General features: G+C 40.5%; 1 protein-coding gene across 1 annotated transcript; it reads left to right on the top strand.

Annotated features, from left to right (window-relative positions):
- The first annotated feature begins 459 nt into the window (after positions 1-459).
- On the top strand, positions 460-10,952 carry LOC139999731 (ubiquitin carboxyl-terminal hydrolase 42-like). The gene is made up of 14 exons (XM_072029105.1): positions 460-1,798; positions 3,398-3,635; positions 4,381-4,581; positions 5,166-5,276; positions 5,436-5,538; positions 5,743-5,810; positions 5,967-6,037; positions 6,570-6,652; positions 7,570-7,681; positions 8,058-8,198; positions 8,393-8,493; positions 8,957-9,098; positions 9,779-10,060; positions 10,860-10,952. Exons 2-14 carry the CDS (start codon positions 3,398-3,400, stop codon positions 10,950-10,952), a joined length of 1,746 nt encoding a protein of 581 aa, XP_071885206.1. The 5' UTR covers positions 460-1,798.
- The last annotated feature ends 4,055 nt before the right edge of the window (positions 10,953-15,007 follow it).

Here is a 15,007-nt window from a genome sequence, read left to right as displayed (position 1 = left end):
GTGGAGGGAGACAGATGCGTGTGCTTTTTTAGTGCAATGGCTTCAGAAGCAAGAGGGGAAAAAACACTTTCTCTGGGAGCTGGAGAAGGTGTCCTTATCGCAGGAGAGGTTTCTAAATGGCATATCTTTGCGAGTGTTCCTGTAGTCCGGAGGTTTTTGTTTGTTTGTTTGCCTTTGGAAGGTTTTACTGTTAATCTTCACGTCCTTCAGCAGAAGTGAGAAATGTGATTTTATTTTGTGCAGTGTTGCGGACCCTCCGAAATCTACTGGGAAGGATGAATACCTCGCACAGTACCAATGTGATGACGGTGGAGACAAGGAGAAGCCAAGAAGATCAAAAGAACGTGACCTTATTTCAAAAGAAAACGTTTTGTACGGCAAAGAGTCTTCTGAGCCTGGTGAGAAATTGCGGCAAACTTCCTCTCTCAAGTGTGACACTGAATGTAGCTCTAAAAAGCTTTCCTCCTCAGCTATTGCAGAGAGATGCCAAGGTAGAAAGGACAAGACTAAAAACACTGAGAAAGAGCATTACCAAAGCACGAGGGAACATGCTCCTAGTGAAGAGAAGGAGAGTCAAAAAGCAGGTCCTTCCAGCGGCCAGGTTCAAAAGGCGTCACGCTGGAGCTCCGAGTTCGGCAGCATTCCGAGACCGTTTTGGCGGTTGTGGAGACGGCCCTGGCTGAGGTGGCTGCTGCTGTTGCTGCTGTCCCCTCTGTCCTCGCTGTTGCCGCTGTTGCCGCTGTTCCCGGACCTTGGAGACCTCCGGCGGCTCCCTGTGACAGGCCCTGTGGCCCCGGGGAGCTGCCCGCCGCCTCGTCGGCCAGCCCGGCAGCAATCCTGCCAGCACAGAATAGCTCACTGCGTTTCAGGGTAAAGTGACGATTAATTTCTATTTCCTGGCCTGGGTGCTGCTTCCTTCTTTAAGGAAGCTTCAAGGTTAAAGGTTAAGCTCAGTTATGTCAGGGCCCAAGTCCGTTTCGTGAAGGGGCTCTTGTACGAAAGCTTAAGCTGGGATTGACTCTCTGCTAAGCGGAGGCCAAACGTGTACCTACTGAGAAGCAGGTCCTAAGTGATAACATTTTCTAAAGAGACTGCTAAACACATCTGAACAGTGCTGCTGCAGAACTCTGAATGGGGGGATAGCAACTGTCTTAACTGATCTGGAATCTTGAGTTTACTTTTCAGTGGACAAGAGGTGTGTCTCTCAAGGCAAACAAAGAGAGGAGTAACACCCGATACTCATGTCAACATAAATTTATGCTCAGAGCGTAGGTGTAGGAACAGCATCGGTATGTATATGGAACATCGGGAGAGGAAGCTCTGTCGGTATTTACAGTTTTTCTACTACCTTGTCAGAGAGACGTTATCTCCACATTAGAAATGGATGTATTTTGAAACGGTGGTGGTGGATCGGATTTCTTCTTTCTAGTGTTAATATTTGCTCTTGAATCGTACTTAATACCTGGTAACGCCTCAATCAGTTGTCAAAAATAAACTTAAAAATGTGTAAGGCTTATCTCGTTGGTCAGTATAAAGATCAAGGCTTTTTTCCTTTTTCCTTTTTCCTTTACCTTTTCCTTTCTTCCCCAGTATTGTTTTTCTTTTCTCCTTCTCACTACAGTCTTAATTTTGTTTCTTGTCCCTTAAGTGTGTTTTCAGTGTGTTGCTGAAACATTTTCTCTTTCAATCCGAAAAAAGGAGCTGTCACTGGTGAAGATCGGAGCTTATCTGAAAATCCCTGAGCCCAGGAGCTGTCACCTTAGTCTTCCAGTGGGACAAGGACGACTTCATTTCTCGTGTAAATGCATTTTTCAGGTTTGCGTATTGTTTTTTCAGGAACGGAAAGTGTGTATAGAATGGATTTAAAATCAATCTTAAATGTAAAATGTCAAGGGAAAAAAGTTCTAGTTACAACCTCTGCACATAATTTGCCAGCTGTGGGACTAGGAGTTTTCTTATTTACTGTGTTTTGTTTAACGTGTCTGAAGTTTAATGGATAGCAATCAAGGCGTGCTAGAAATCTGAAAGCACTTTATGCTTTGTTCTCTCAGTCATTTTGGTATAACAAACTAGCTTATGTTTTAAACGCTCCATTAGGTTAGTGGTTTCCCTATAGGTAACAAGTCCCTGTGTGCTACAGTAAGACAGTAACAAAACATGAAGTATAGAAGTTCATCCTGTCATGGATGCTTCTGCCTACGGACACACAATTATGCTTATTTAAAGCGGTATCACCTTGAAACCTAATCAGCATTTTAAAAAGGACTTTGTAGCAGTTATTGGCTTTTGTCCTGGAGGGCTGAGGTTTGTTTTGTTTTGTTTTACATTCAGCATTTCCGTTTCTAGCTTACATTGCCCTGTTGTTTTGCATGAGGAAAACGTGCAACTTTACAAAGCAGAACGGAAAGAGCTGCTTTTTAGTCTAACGTTTCAGTTTTTTGTAGGAGTTTTAAATGTGGTAGGAGTAAAACACCAGAAGTACTGCTGCCAAAGTTATATTCAAACTCGTATTTCGTGGAGAAGCAGAAGAAGCCCAGGGAGAAATAAATTTGCAAACGTGCTCTTCATGCTCTCCTTTCCCAAGATTTCTCTGAGATATAGCCCATCCTCTGTGGGTTTTGAGGTATATGGTTCCCAGGAGTGAGAAGGAGGGCCAAACATCTCTCTTCTTGGATCTCAACATGCCAGGGCTTTAGTGTACTGCCACTTACGGCTCCGCTTTTTCACCTGGAAAAAGCGACCACATGATGTAGACTGAGGAGCCCTCACAAATTAACTTGCTATCACAAAGTGACGCCCAGAAAAGGTGTATTTAAAAGCTAGGCTCATTATAGAATAACAACAAACCCCTCATGATTGGTGCAGTAGACAGTGAGGTAGAGGGCGATCCCTGGAAAGACAGAAGAAAAGGAGCAGTGAGTTCTGGGTACCTTTGTGCACACGAAACAGAAAAACGCAGGCAGTGAAGTAATAGTGTTCCATTACTAACGCCAGCAATAGATAATTGCAACAATTATCTATTAGATCATAGGTAATAATTAACAGATAATTGTGCAACTCTGGAAATCAATAAATAACTGATTCCCCTCAGAGAATGTCTTCTACATTTTTATATTAAAAAGACTCCAGAGTTGTAATGGATTAAAATCCTACGGAAGTGAAAGAAATGGCATCAGCCACTAGTTCTGCAGAAGCTAAAAGTAATACCGATAGAGTTTAGATGGAAATTTTCACTTTGTGTGTTTAGTTTGGGGATTCTTTTTAAATCATTCATACCAGCGATTTAGTTCTTAAGGCTGTTTCTTTGAGATTAAGTGACAGGACTTCTGCTATTCTTTTCTTCTTGGAATGCTTCTTGATATTCTTACGTCAACCAGAACTTCTGTCTCTGTCGCAGATGTCAACAATGACCGTAGTTAAGAAGCCCAAATCTTCAAAGTCTAAAAAGCCCTCTTCAAGGCGGTCTGGCAAATCCAAGAAACCAAGTACTAAAATACTGATGTCACGCACCGCAAACTGGGGCCAGATACCGCCTGCAGAAGATTCAAGCCAAGTCTCTGTGGCCCAAGGACGTGGAGGTGCTATTTACTGTAGATCATCTGAAAAATCTAAGGCTTTTGCCCCAAGAGATCTAAGTAAGTGTGAGCTTTATCCTGACTCCATTTTCTTCAAAGCAAAAGTAGAAAATGCAGTTCTTACTTGTTGCACTGATAGAGAAGGGGACTAGTGTGAACAAAGACTTCAAAAGCGAATCCCCTAAGGCAACTGAAGTGACTGATGTTACAGAAATTAATTTTGATATATTTACAGTCAACAGAGAAATATGGGGAGCTTTTTGTAATGCACAGATTCATCCATGTCTTTTCCGTTTTGCAAAGAAAAGTGTTTGATTGTTGCTATTCACAGCTTCCATTTTTCACACGTTTTTTGAATGATAACATTGCTCAGAAAAAGATCTGGTATCTGTAGGGGTACCGTCATTCCTAGTTACTAGTTTTTACCTTTTTTCCGTATAATTTCAAGTCTAAGCTTGTGGTTTAAGTTATAATAAGGAAAAAAACAGTAGTTGAGTTAATCAGGTTAAAGATTATAGATGGAGAGGAACTTGGCATTAGGTACTACAAACAGAATGGCAGTTAGCCTTGCCTTAGAAAAATTAAAATGGTTGACGAAAGCTGTTTTTTTTTTTTTTTTTTTCCCCAAAACATTGTGTTGACCAGCCAATTTGAATTTGGCGGTATTAAAGCTGTCTGCAATAATTTTCTTCTGGCTTGGATTGTAGCTAGCTCCTCTAGGTGCTCCTGCAGAATAGTATTTTTTTAAATACCTTCCTTAGAAACAAACAAACAAAATCTCTTTTTAAATTTAACTTTCTTGCAGTCGTTAATGATGGAATTGCTCCACCACAGAGCATTCTTTTTCCACCTGAGAAGATTTGTATGGATTGGCGAGAAACACAAAGTGTTGGAGTTGGCCTGTACAATCTTGGCAACACATGTTTTCTTAATGCTACTCTACAGTGTTTGACCTACACACCCCCACTTGCCAATTACATGCTTTCTCTCGAGCACGGCCAGTCATGTGAGTACTTTCTAAGAGTATTTCAAATCTGTTGGACAGCTCTGAAGGTGAAAGAACAGCAGTGATTCTGAGACAAGCTTATTTGCCTGATTTTACCTGTAGAAGCTGGCTTTGAGCACTGTATTAGCAGTGGGCTCCGAATAGCATACGGAGTGCAATTAATGCACTGTTTGTTTAATGAATGAATTTATTTATTTATGTATTTATTAAAGGATCATTTATTGCTTCGTGGGAATAATGAAGTGCATTGGACAGTAATGCATTTAGTAGTAATTTTAGAGAGTAATACATTTTTCAGCCTGTGGAGTTCACATTCCTGTCAGCCTTTACAAATGTGACTTTGCAGTAGTCTTTTAGATTTCTCATCACAAAATGCATTTGAATACAGGCTTAGTGGATATTTTTATTCTGTAAAGTTGTGTGAAATGAAATGTTACAAGACTGTTGGGACATTGGCATCTTGGGAGAATAGAATGTAGCAAGGAGAGTGGATATCGTATCTATAGTTTAAATTTTACTTAGATGTTTGTTTGTAGTTATGGATATTTTGCTGGACTGGGATGCTTTCTTCTTTCACTCTTCAGGTCGTGAACAAGATTTTTGCATGATGTGCACAATGGAGACTCAGATTAACCAGGCCCTGCGTTGCACTGTTGATGCCATCGAGCCTACGCATGTTATCAGTAATCTCAGTCGTAAGTGGCTTCAGATGTGTTTCTTTTCGATAGCTTGTAATCTTCAAATACTTATTTGATGTGTATAAGTGGTTTTAACACTAGAAAGAAGAGAGATTTTAGAAATACAAGAATGATTTCATTTTTAAATGAGGTGAATACTATCATCTTCTTCTTTAGGAATAGGACAACATTTCCGTTTTGGCAGTCAAGAAGACGCACACGAGTTCTTGCGCTATACTGTTGATGCTATGCAGGAAGCGTGCTTGAATGGAAGCACCGAGTAAGCATAAACAAGTTCACTTTCATACATTCTCTAGCACCTTCTAGTCCTTTATTTACTATCAAAAATGATCTCTAGCACCTTTTAGTGCCTTATTTACTATCAGCAACGAAAGTCTACATCATCCTTAGTTTTCATAAAACTCTTTGAAGAGTTAACTCTGCGCCTTAAATCTTCTGAGGTCTGATTATAATTTATTTCCAGATTGGACAGATCTTCTCAAGCTACCACCATCATTCATCAAATATTTGGAGGATTTCTAAGATCGAGAGGTACTTTAAAAAATATTCCTGTCCTTAGAACTGATCTGTGTCTTTTGTCGGTAGTAAAGCAGTCTGTAGTTTGTCTAAAGTAGTATCTGGCAACAACTTGAATTTGGACAGTTAGTCTCCTTCACATAAGGTTAAGCATTTATATTTTGCTTCCAGTGAAGTGCTTGAATTGCAAAGCAGTTTCGGATACGTATGAGGCATTTCTTGATATCACTTTGGATATAAAGGTAAGATGTTTTCTAAATATAATTCATGATGTTTAAGTACATGCCTAACTTTCTAAATTAAACTTGTTTACCTTAAAAAACCAAACCACATATAATGTTAAAACGTAAGAGCTTGGTGGTGCTAAGGAAGTGGATTGGACTTTGTCCTTCTGTGGAACCCATGTAAATAGTCTCCACATTTGCATTGGGTTTAAGGGGAAAGAATTCTCTTTCTGCAAAAATTATAATGCTGTCATACTTCTCTGTTGTTCTACCCCAATGTACATCTAATTGTTAGACTGATGAATTTGTCCCCAGTATTGATGACAAAGCACACTATAGATGCTGTCTAGGCTACTGGAAAAGTATTTGTTCCGAAGTCAAATGACTTCCAGGTGAGGTCAATGCTGAGCATGCTCTTTCTGCCTCCTTCTTCACAGTGCTCATAGTAGATCGCTGGAGTATGTTAGTAAGATTCTCTTACAACCTACTAGTACGTCTCTGGAATTTTGAATTTACGGTGACTTTACGCTCTTCTTTCTCGCTCCTCTAGGCGGTTTCATCTGTTACCAGAGCTCTGGAACTCTTTGTGAAACCTGAAGAGCTGGGTGGAGAGAATTGCTATAAATGTAGCGAGTAAGATTTTGACGAATTAGGTCTTAATCCTAGATGTCAGTTTTATATGTTGCATGACTCTGTTGGACTACCTCTAAACTTTGGATCTACTTACGAGTTTTGTGGAAGTTTATAAAACACTTGGATTTTTGTTTCTTTGGAGGGGGGAAGTCTTGTTCAGAGGCATTCCCTATGGGTTTGCAATTCTCTGGCTCGTATTTTGCCATCAGAATTCAAAAAGAGATACTTTTGTTCTTTCTATTTATTAGCTCTCGACAGTACTTTTCTTGATGTAAACTGCCCAGTTTCCGTTGTTCTCTGGGCTAGTGGCTAATTTTCACTGCTTACACTGTAGGTCCTACCTTGGAGCGGGCAATGTATCAAACTGAACTATTGTGTTTCAAAGGATGGCAGACAGTTTCAGTGTCTTTCCAGACAAGCTCAGTACATGAAGACTTCCTACTGTTAAATGTCTCCCTCCTGTAGAATGACCATGTGCTTCTGTTGTATTTTTGATGTTGATAGACGACCTATGTTGGAGATTATTTGCAATTTCTAGTCCTGGGGACCAAGGCTCTCTCGTTCCACTTTCATTATTTGTATTTCCCTTGAAAGCTGAAAGAATGTATCCAGGATTGGAGTTCAAATAGCCACTTTTGTAGACCAAGAAATGGTACCTTGCAATCCAACCTGGTAATACCCTTTCGTGAGAGATTCCTGTTCCTGCTATGCCCGGGGTTTTGGGAGAATTTACCTTCTTCACTGTATTAACAAACCTGACACGCAGTGCATGGGTTTATGAAAAGAAAAAAGACCAACCTATTATGCAAGTAAATGTCATTCAAATAGCATAGACATGCGTGAGACATTAAAACGAGTTTGTTTTGGGGGCGAAAAAAGAAGATGCCTTCAAACACTTATCTCTGCTTGTTTTTAAGGTGTAATAAGATGGTTCCTGCATCCAAGAGATTTACCATATACCGTTCTTCCAAGGTTCTCACAATATCACTGAAAAGATTTGCAGATTTCACAGGTGGAAAGATCAACAAGGTATATTTACCACTGTAATGCAACTATATCATTGTGTAATGGGACATCCCCCAAAGCTGAAAGTTGTTTATATTTTCAGACAGTAATTGTAGACTAACGACTATGGCTTATTCTTTCTCTTAATATCAATAAAGTTCCCGCTTGACAAGAAGCATATGCTTTCCTCTGAGAAGGCTGATTCATCAGGAAACAGTTCTCTGCAACTTCTAGTCTTAAACATTGTTTATGGGAAGACTTATTTGTAGTGAATCAAGAAATATCTTCTAGAAATATATTCTAGAAATAAATTCTAGTCTGTGTTTTTTGGAAGTGTTTTTCTCTGGCTAGTCCACGAAGTACTCTGGGATAATTTTCTATCTTCTTGGTCTCTCTTTAGGTGGTGAAATATCCGGAGTATTTGGACCTGAGAGCCTACATGTCACAGTCAATGGGAGAACCACTGCTCTATGCCTTATACGCGGTGCTGGTACATCACGGTGTCAGCTGTCACTCAGGACACTATATATGCTATGTAAAGGTAGAAGTCAACAGCATTTCTAACAGGGTAAAGGTTGTGCTGGCAAACCAGTGAAAGCGTGACTAGCAGCTACTGTTTCTAGGGAAAAAGATTTCATTATATTTTTATTTGACACGTGTGTATTTTGTTCCTATCCGTGATTTCATTTGGAACACGTGCAATTCACCTAAAGAAATGGTTGTCTTTATTTGCAGGCTGGTAATGGACTTTGGTATCAGATGAATGATGCTAAAGTAGTCCGTACTGACATTAAGAGAGTTCTTGGTCAGCAAGCTTACATACTTTTTTATATCAGGTAATAACAAATCTTAACATGTGTTCAGAAGAGATTTACTTTCCTGTTATTGATATTTTTCTGTTTTGCAAGTGTTTTTCTTGCTATCCCAGGGAAAGATTATTATTTGTCTAATTCAGTTCTGTCTAACCTGAAATTCTCTGTGTCATTTATTATCTTTTGTTGCTTGGCCTGAAACTGCAGCACTTGTGTAAATTGCTATCTATGTGTTACCTGTAGCTGGCTAATTTAGAGAAGGAGAAAAATGAAGGTCATCTGTCGTGTAAGAATGAATTATTGCTCTGAAAGTGATAGTCTTAGTAGGAAGACTGTTCTCTCCTTTTCAGTTTGTAGTCTTGGCGAAGCCTTCTGTAGAGAAGGCTTCCATATCGTATGAACTGTTCCTCTAAAATTATAGGATGGGATTTAATCCAAGAGTAGGCTGAAAGAAAAACTAAACTCCGATCACTGCTCTTTTCTGAAGGCGCTATGATTTGACACTTGGAGAACGTGCGTTTTACTTGCCAGCACCATCTTATCCCTGTTCATTCCCTCCTGGTCAGCAGGGGGCTAATAGTAAGCAGGCTGGATTTATGGGACCACGACTTCTTCCTCATATGATTAAGGTAATTCAGGGAAGTGGGAGGGCAGGTAACGGCACCAAACTGCTAGTGGGTTTGGGGTTTGGTGTGGGGTTTTTTGTTTGGTTTTCAGCATCTTAGTTTTGTTTTCCTTCCCATGCTGCAGCTTTCTTCACAGCCTTCATGCTACAGCCAGAGTCATTCAAACAGTGGTTACTGCTAAATTGTGCAGCCATGCGACTCCATTACTTAATACCTCCAAGACAGCTTTCTAAAGCACAGAGAGCTACGCTCTTTGACAATTTAAGCAGAGTGTACTAATCCTCGAATCATTTAAAAGAGGACTTGTTTTTCCTATCGTCGTCACTTTAGCTAAGACAGGGAAAACTAATTGTCTTATTCCTGAGCACCAGAACAATTCCTTCAGGCTTTTCAGGGTATGTTTAAAGGGGAAAATAAATATATTTGGGAATAGCAGCAGGTAATGTTAAGTTGTTTGGCTGGTTTTCAAAGATGATGTTAATTTGATTCCAATCGGCTGTAAACCAAAAGCAGGAATTGAATACGCTTATTGGACTTGCATTTATCTTTAAAGGGCAGTGTGTTTTTCTTTGTAGGTGTTAAGACCATTTGCAGAAATACTCAGTAGGAGAGTTTTGTGTTTCAAAATGTTAAATGCAGTGTTTGCGTTAATCCATCTTGCCATTTCTTCTTTTTAAATACAGAATTCAAGCCGTTTAAATGGAAATGGATCCATAAAAGAGGACGCAAAGACCACTGGTGTCACCCTAAAAAGGCCATCTTCAGCACCACCGATGGCCTGTGTTCAAAACCAGACAATTACCAGGCCTTCAATTACTGATCCGTCAAGAAAACAGAAGATCACCACCAGTATTCACAATAAATTGCCTGCTCGTCGGACTGTGTCACAGCCTGACTGTCTTAGCAGTGCTGCGGAGGACGAAGATCTCTACCAGGCTGTTCCTTCATCCACAATTACAGATTCGGTAATGCAAATGAAGCAAATGCAAACAAGCAAAAAAGTTTCTGATGAGATTTTTGTGGAGCCAACAGTGAATGAAAATCCTAAACTCAGCTCTGATAACACAGTCCCTTACGGTGCAGAATCTTCAGGAAAATCTGAGGAGGAGTCAAAGGGCTTATTTAAAAGGAATTGCAATGCAATGTCCTCTAATGGAATTTTGGTTGGAAAGGTAGTCCGTACATTGCAGCATTCCGGTTCTTCCTGTCAGAATGCTGACGAAGGAAGATCCCAGCATGAGCTGCCAAAAACCGATTCACTAAATGGTGCTATTAGGTTAGTTAATGAATCGAAAGAAAACGGACTGAAACTTGATGATTCCACTTGCCGAGTTGAACCTGTTAAACCTTCTGAGATGTTCTTTTCTAAAACAAATGGATTGCTTGAAACATAGATTTGCTCCATCGAGAATTTCTCACCTATGATGTATTCGGGAGTGTTTATTGTGTTCCTAATTCAGGTGAAATACTGAGAAAACACAGCACAAATGTGATTGTAAGACTTTGTGGTATTATCCCATTAGAATTTGCAGACCTGAGCTTACATTAGAACTTGTCAACTTAAGCTCAGCTGAGATAAAAATTCCTAAGTTTCATAAAGTAGATTTTGGGAGGTGAGTTGGGGTTATCTTTGAAGTGTAGATAATGCATACAACTCAAAACGGTCTTGCTTACCATTTAATGGAGAAATTCTGACAAGACTAGTCCTCAGTACTACTACAAATAGTATTTTTTTGTCTGCTGACTTGTGCGTTTTGATTGCAGATGCCTGGAGCTATGCCTTCAGTCAATCGAGAAATCATCACGGAGTCCCTCACAGCCAGCCAGCTGAACAGCTTGTCAGAGGAAACGAGGTAAAATGAGCACAGTCTGATTAAGACAAGACCTTATGGAAGTTCGTTACGGTTTTATCTGTCTACTAATAGTATTTAATGGAAGGATTTAAATTAGTACAATTCCATGCTGTATGTCCAGCGTTACGAACAGAACTAATGATCAGCACTGAGCATATCACTCTGATGCAGGTTGGTGCCTCAAGGAGAACTTGTGTTCCTTCATAGAATGTTTTTCCATTTTTCTCCACTGTCTGGAGAAACACTGGCTGTTCCCCGCTCGCCCCTATGCCTTTTTTCTCAGAGCAGCAGGTGGAAGGAGACGGATGCATTTGCTTTTTTAGTGCAATGGCTTCAGAAGCAAGAGGGGAGAAAGCACTTTCTCAGGGAGCTGAAGAAGGTGTCCTAATCACAGGAGAGGTTTCTAAATGGCATATCTCTGCGAGTGTTCCTGTAGTCTGGAGGTTTTTGTTTGTTTGTTTGCCTTTGGAAGGTTTTACTGTTAATCTTCACGTCCTTCAGCAGAAGTGAGAAATGTGATTTTATTTTGTGCAGTGTCGCGGACCCTCCGAAATCTACTGGGAAGGATGAATACCTCGCACAGTACCAATGTGATGACGGTGGAGACAAGGAGAAACCAAGAAGATCAAAAGAACGTGACCTCATTTCAAAAGAAAACGTTTTGTACGGCAAAGAGTCTTCTGAGCCTGGTGAGAAATTGCGGCAAACTTCCTCTCTCGAGTGTGACACTGAATGTAGCTCTAAAAAGCTTTCCTCCTCAGCTATTGCAGAGAGATGCCAAGGTAGAAAGGACAAGACTAAAAACACTGAGAAAGAGCATTACCAAAGCAAGAGGGAACATGCTCCTAGTGAAGAGAAGGAGAGTCAAAAAGCAGGTCCTTCCAGCAAGAGGAGGTGTTCTCAGAGCGTGGAAGTTGTTGAGCAAAAGCGTCACAAGCAGGAGCACTGGGAGGGAAGCAGGTGCAGATCTTTCCCTGGTGAAAGAAACAGCCCTGAGAATGGCAGAAGAGCAGTCAAATATTCAAAGTCCAGATCTGGCAGCAGAGGAAGATCAGAACAAGGTAGCAATAGATATTACCGATCCAAAGGGGAAAGAAGTTGGAGCAGAGAAAGATACTATCGAGATGAAGCACGGAGGTGGGAAAGTTGTAGCTATTACAATGATTACTATTCACCTCATGCGACAGGAGACAGTAGAGAGAGAAAGTTCTCTCACGGCGATGCAGCCTTTGACAAATGGACTGCAACTTACTACGGCAGGTCACATAAGCATTATCATTACAAAAGTGGATGGCCTCACGGTTCCCTCTTGAGAGATGAAGATGGACGTCGCTTTAGCACACCCCGAGCAGACTTGCATCGTTGCTCGGTATCTCAGCAACATTCTGGAAGACATTCTCGTGAAAGACATGCGCTTCCACCTGTGTCAGCTCATTTGGAGAACTGTCGCCAGAAAAATGAAACAGAAGGAAACAGAAAAAGAAAATCTACCCGTGCAGAAGGTAGTGAAAGTGAAATAGAAAGGAAAGACAGAAAGATAGAAAAGGAGCTTTTAGGTGGTGAAAAAAATGCAAAAATATCACAAGTTCTAGAAGAAAAAGAAGTCTAAGGATAAACATGGAGAGAAGAATTCCAAGTAAGCAAGGATTCCAGCATACTCCGCATTTTTTATCCTAATTCTTTTCTGGGTGCTTCTCATGTATTCCTTCTTTTTTTTTTTTTCTCCTTTTTTTTTTCTTCTCTTTTTTTCTTCTTCTTTTTTTTTTTTTTTTTTTTTTTTTTCTGGTAGTTTCTAAGTTACTTAGATAGCATCAGCTGGCTGGGGATCATGTTGTTAGGTTGATCAGTGAAGATAGGAAAGCTATTGCTGAATTGTTTCAGAGCACTAGCTTTGGACCACATAGTTGGAAACACATCTGTACACCATTCTGGATTAGGTTAAAAGTTTTTTTCTGCTTGCACGTATTCCAGAGCTAGCCATTGTTAATGATCTGTGTACAAACCAGGACCTATGGTCCTCCAATCTGAGGGCTTAAGTTTGCTACATCTAAAGTAAGTTGCGTGTGCACAAAGCACCACAAAATAGCTGACATGCTGCAAATCATCACCTGTGGTAAAATAAATAAAGTTTCATATAGGCAACAAGTGCCACATCTTTTTTTCTCTTTTAAACTTGCATGTTTCTTTCAGACTTCACGATTTGTGTTTCTGTGTGCTCCACTTTGACAATGCCAATCCCAAGCGTAAAACAAGAAGAAAAAGGAGAAGAAAAAGAAGAAAAAAGAGAAACAGCAGGAAAGTGAAAGGCTCCTTGGAACACTTAGATCCTCATTTCCAGAAGATAACGCGGGAGAAGAAGGAAGAATCCCATCCTCCAGATGGCTCTTCATGTGAGCAATGCAGAAGTGAGAGCAGTAAACAACCTTACAAGGAAGGGAAGCCTTCCAGTGCAGGCGAAAGCAAGAAATACACCTCCGTCTCATCCAACGAGTGTATTAAAGGTAAGCGGCCGCAGTGTGTTTGAGGAATTCCTTTTCTATTAATGTAGAGATTATTTCCAACAGTCTTGAAGTGCTTGGTGACTTAACAGTCTGCTGGATATTAAAAAAAAAAGCTGATGGACTTTTTCTTTCCGTTTTTAAATGACCACTAGGAAAGAATGCCTGAAATAAAGAGGTGAAAGGCAAATAGTTTTCATTTGGTGTGATGATTAAGTGGCAAACAAGAGGAAGAGTTGCAAGATCCCTTCTTAAATTCAGTCCAGCCAAGTAGGAAAAGTAAACGTGGACAGCTGTATCTTGGCAAAGAAGATAGTAGGGAGCAAGGAGGTTTAGCAGTCAAGATGGAAGGTGATGCCATGAGGCTTACAGGCTAGTAATGTTCTAGTGAAACCCAGCCTTCCTAAAGAAGCCTGCCTGAATAATTCCTGTGAATAACAGACTGTGTTCAGCTATTTCCTAACATAGAAACGGTGCTGACTGCTTCTTCAGAGTAACATAAGTTAGTGATGCTACTGAAATAGTTGTGGTTCAGACGTAGATCTGATTTCTCCTAAGCACGCTGAATTCACAGCTGTTGATCCTCCAGCGGAGGCTTTGCAATTGAACACCTGGAGAATAGGTAAATTTCACGCTGTTGTTCTCCTCTCCTCTTGTTTTGTTTTGTTTTGTTTTCCTAGTAGAATAGGCTTAAGACTCTGAAGAAACAGGCTGCTTTTTTCATTTCCAACACTGGCTGTTCCTCCTGAGCCCCGCCTTCTATTTTTGCAGTCACAGGATACGTGAATGTAAATTCTTGGGAGAGAGGTAGAAAACTCTGTTTCAACTGGTGTTTTTTTCGGCTATGTGGGGAGACCAAATAGGGTGGTTTTGAATCTTCTGGCTCTTATTCAGAGCAGCAGCATGTGGAGGGAGACAGATGCGTGTGCTTTTTTAGTGCAATGGCTTCAGAAGCAAGAGGGGAAAAAACACTTTCTCTGGGAGCTGGAGAAGGTGTCCTAATCGCAGGAGAGGTTTCTAAATGGCATATCTTTGCGAGTGTTCCTGTAGTCTGGAGGTTTTTGTTTGTTTGTTTGCCTTTGGAAGGTTTTACTGTTAATCTTCACGTCCTTCAGCAGAAGTGAGAAATGTGATTTTATTTTGTGCAGTGTCGCGGACCCTCCGAAATCTACTGGGAAGGATGAATACCTCGCACAGTACCAATGTGATGACGGTGGAGACAAGGAGAAACCAAGAAGATCAAAAGAACGTGACCTCATTTCTAATGAAAATGTTTTGTACGGCAAAGAGACTTCTGAGCCTGGTGAGAAATTGCGGCAAACTTCCTCTCTCAAGTGTGACACTGAATGTAGCTCTAAAAAGCTTTCCTCCTCAGCTATTGCAGAGAGATGCCAAGGTAGAAAGGACAAGACTAAAAACACTGAGAAAGAGCATTACCAAAGCACGAGGGAACATCACGGAACATTTTCCGTGATTTTCTTCCTGAGCAGAAGTGTGCAGTACTCCTTTTCCATTAATGTAGAGATTATTTCAAACAGTCTTGAAGTGCTTGACGACTTAC

The sequence above is a fragment of the Anas platyrhynchos genome, chromosome 29, assembly GCF_047663525.1.
Source record: "Anas platyrhynchos isolate ZD024472 breed Pekin duck chromosome 29, IASCAAS_PekinDuck_T2T, whole genome shotgun sequence".
Taxonomy (NCBI): domain Eukaryota; kingdom Metazoa; phylum Chordata; class Aves; order Anseriformes; family Anatidae; genus Anas; species Anas platyrhynchos.
The sequence above is the reverse complement of the archived record's forward strand: the minus strand, read 5'-3'. Positions and strand labels throughout refer to the sequence as shown.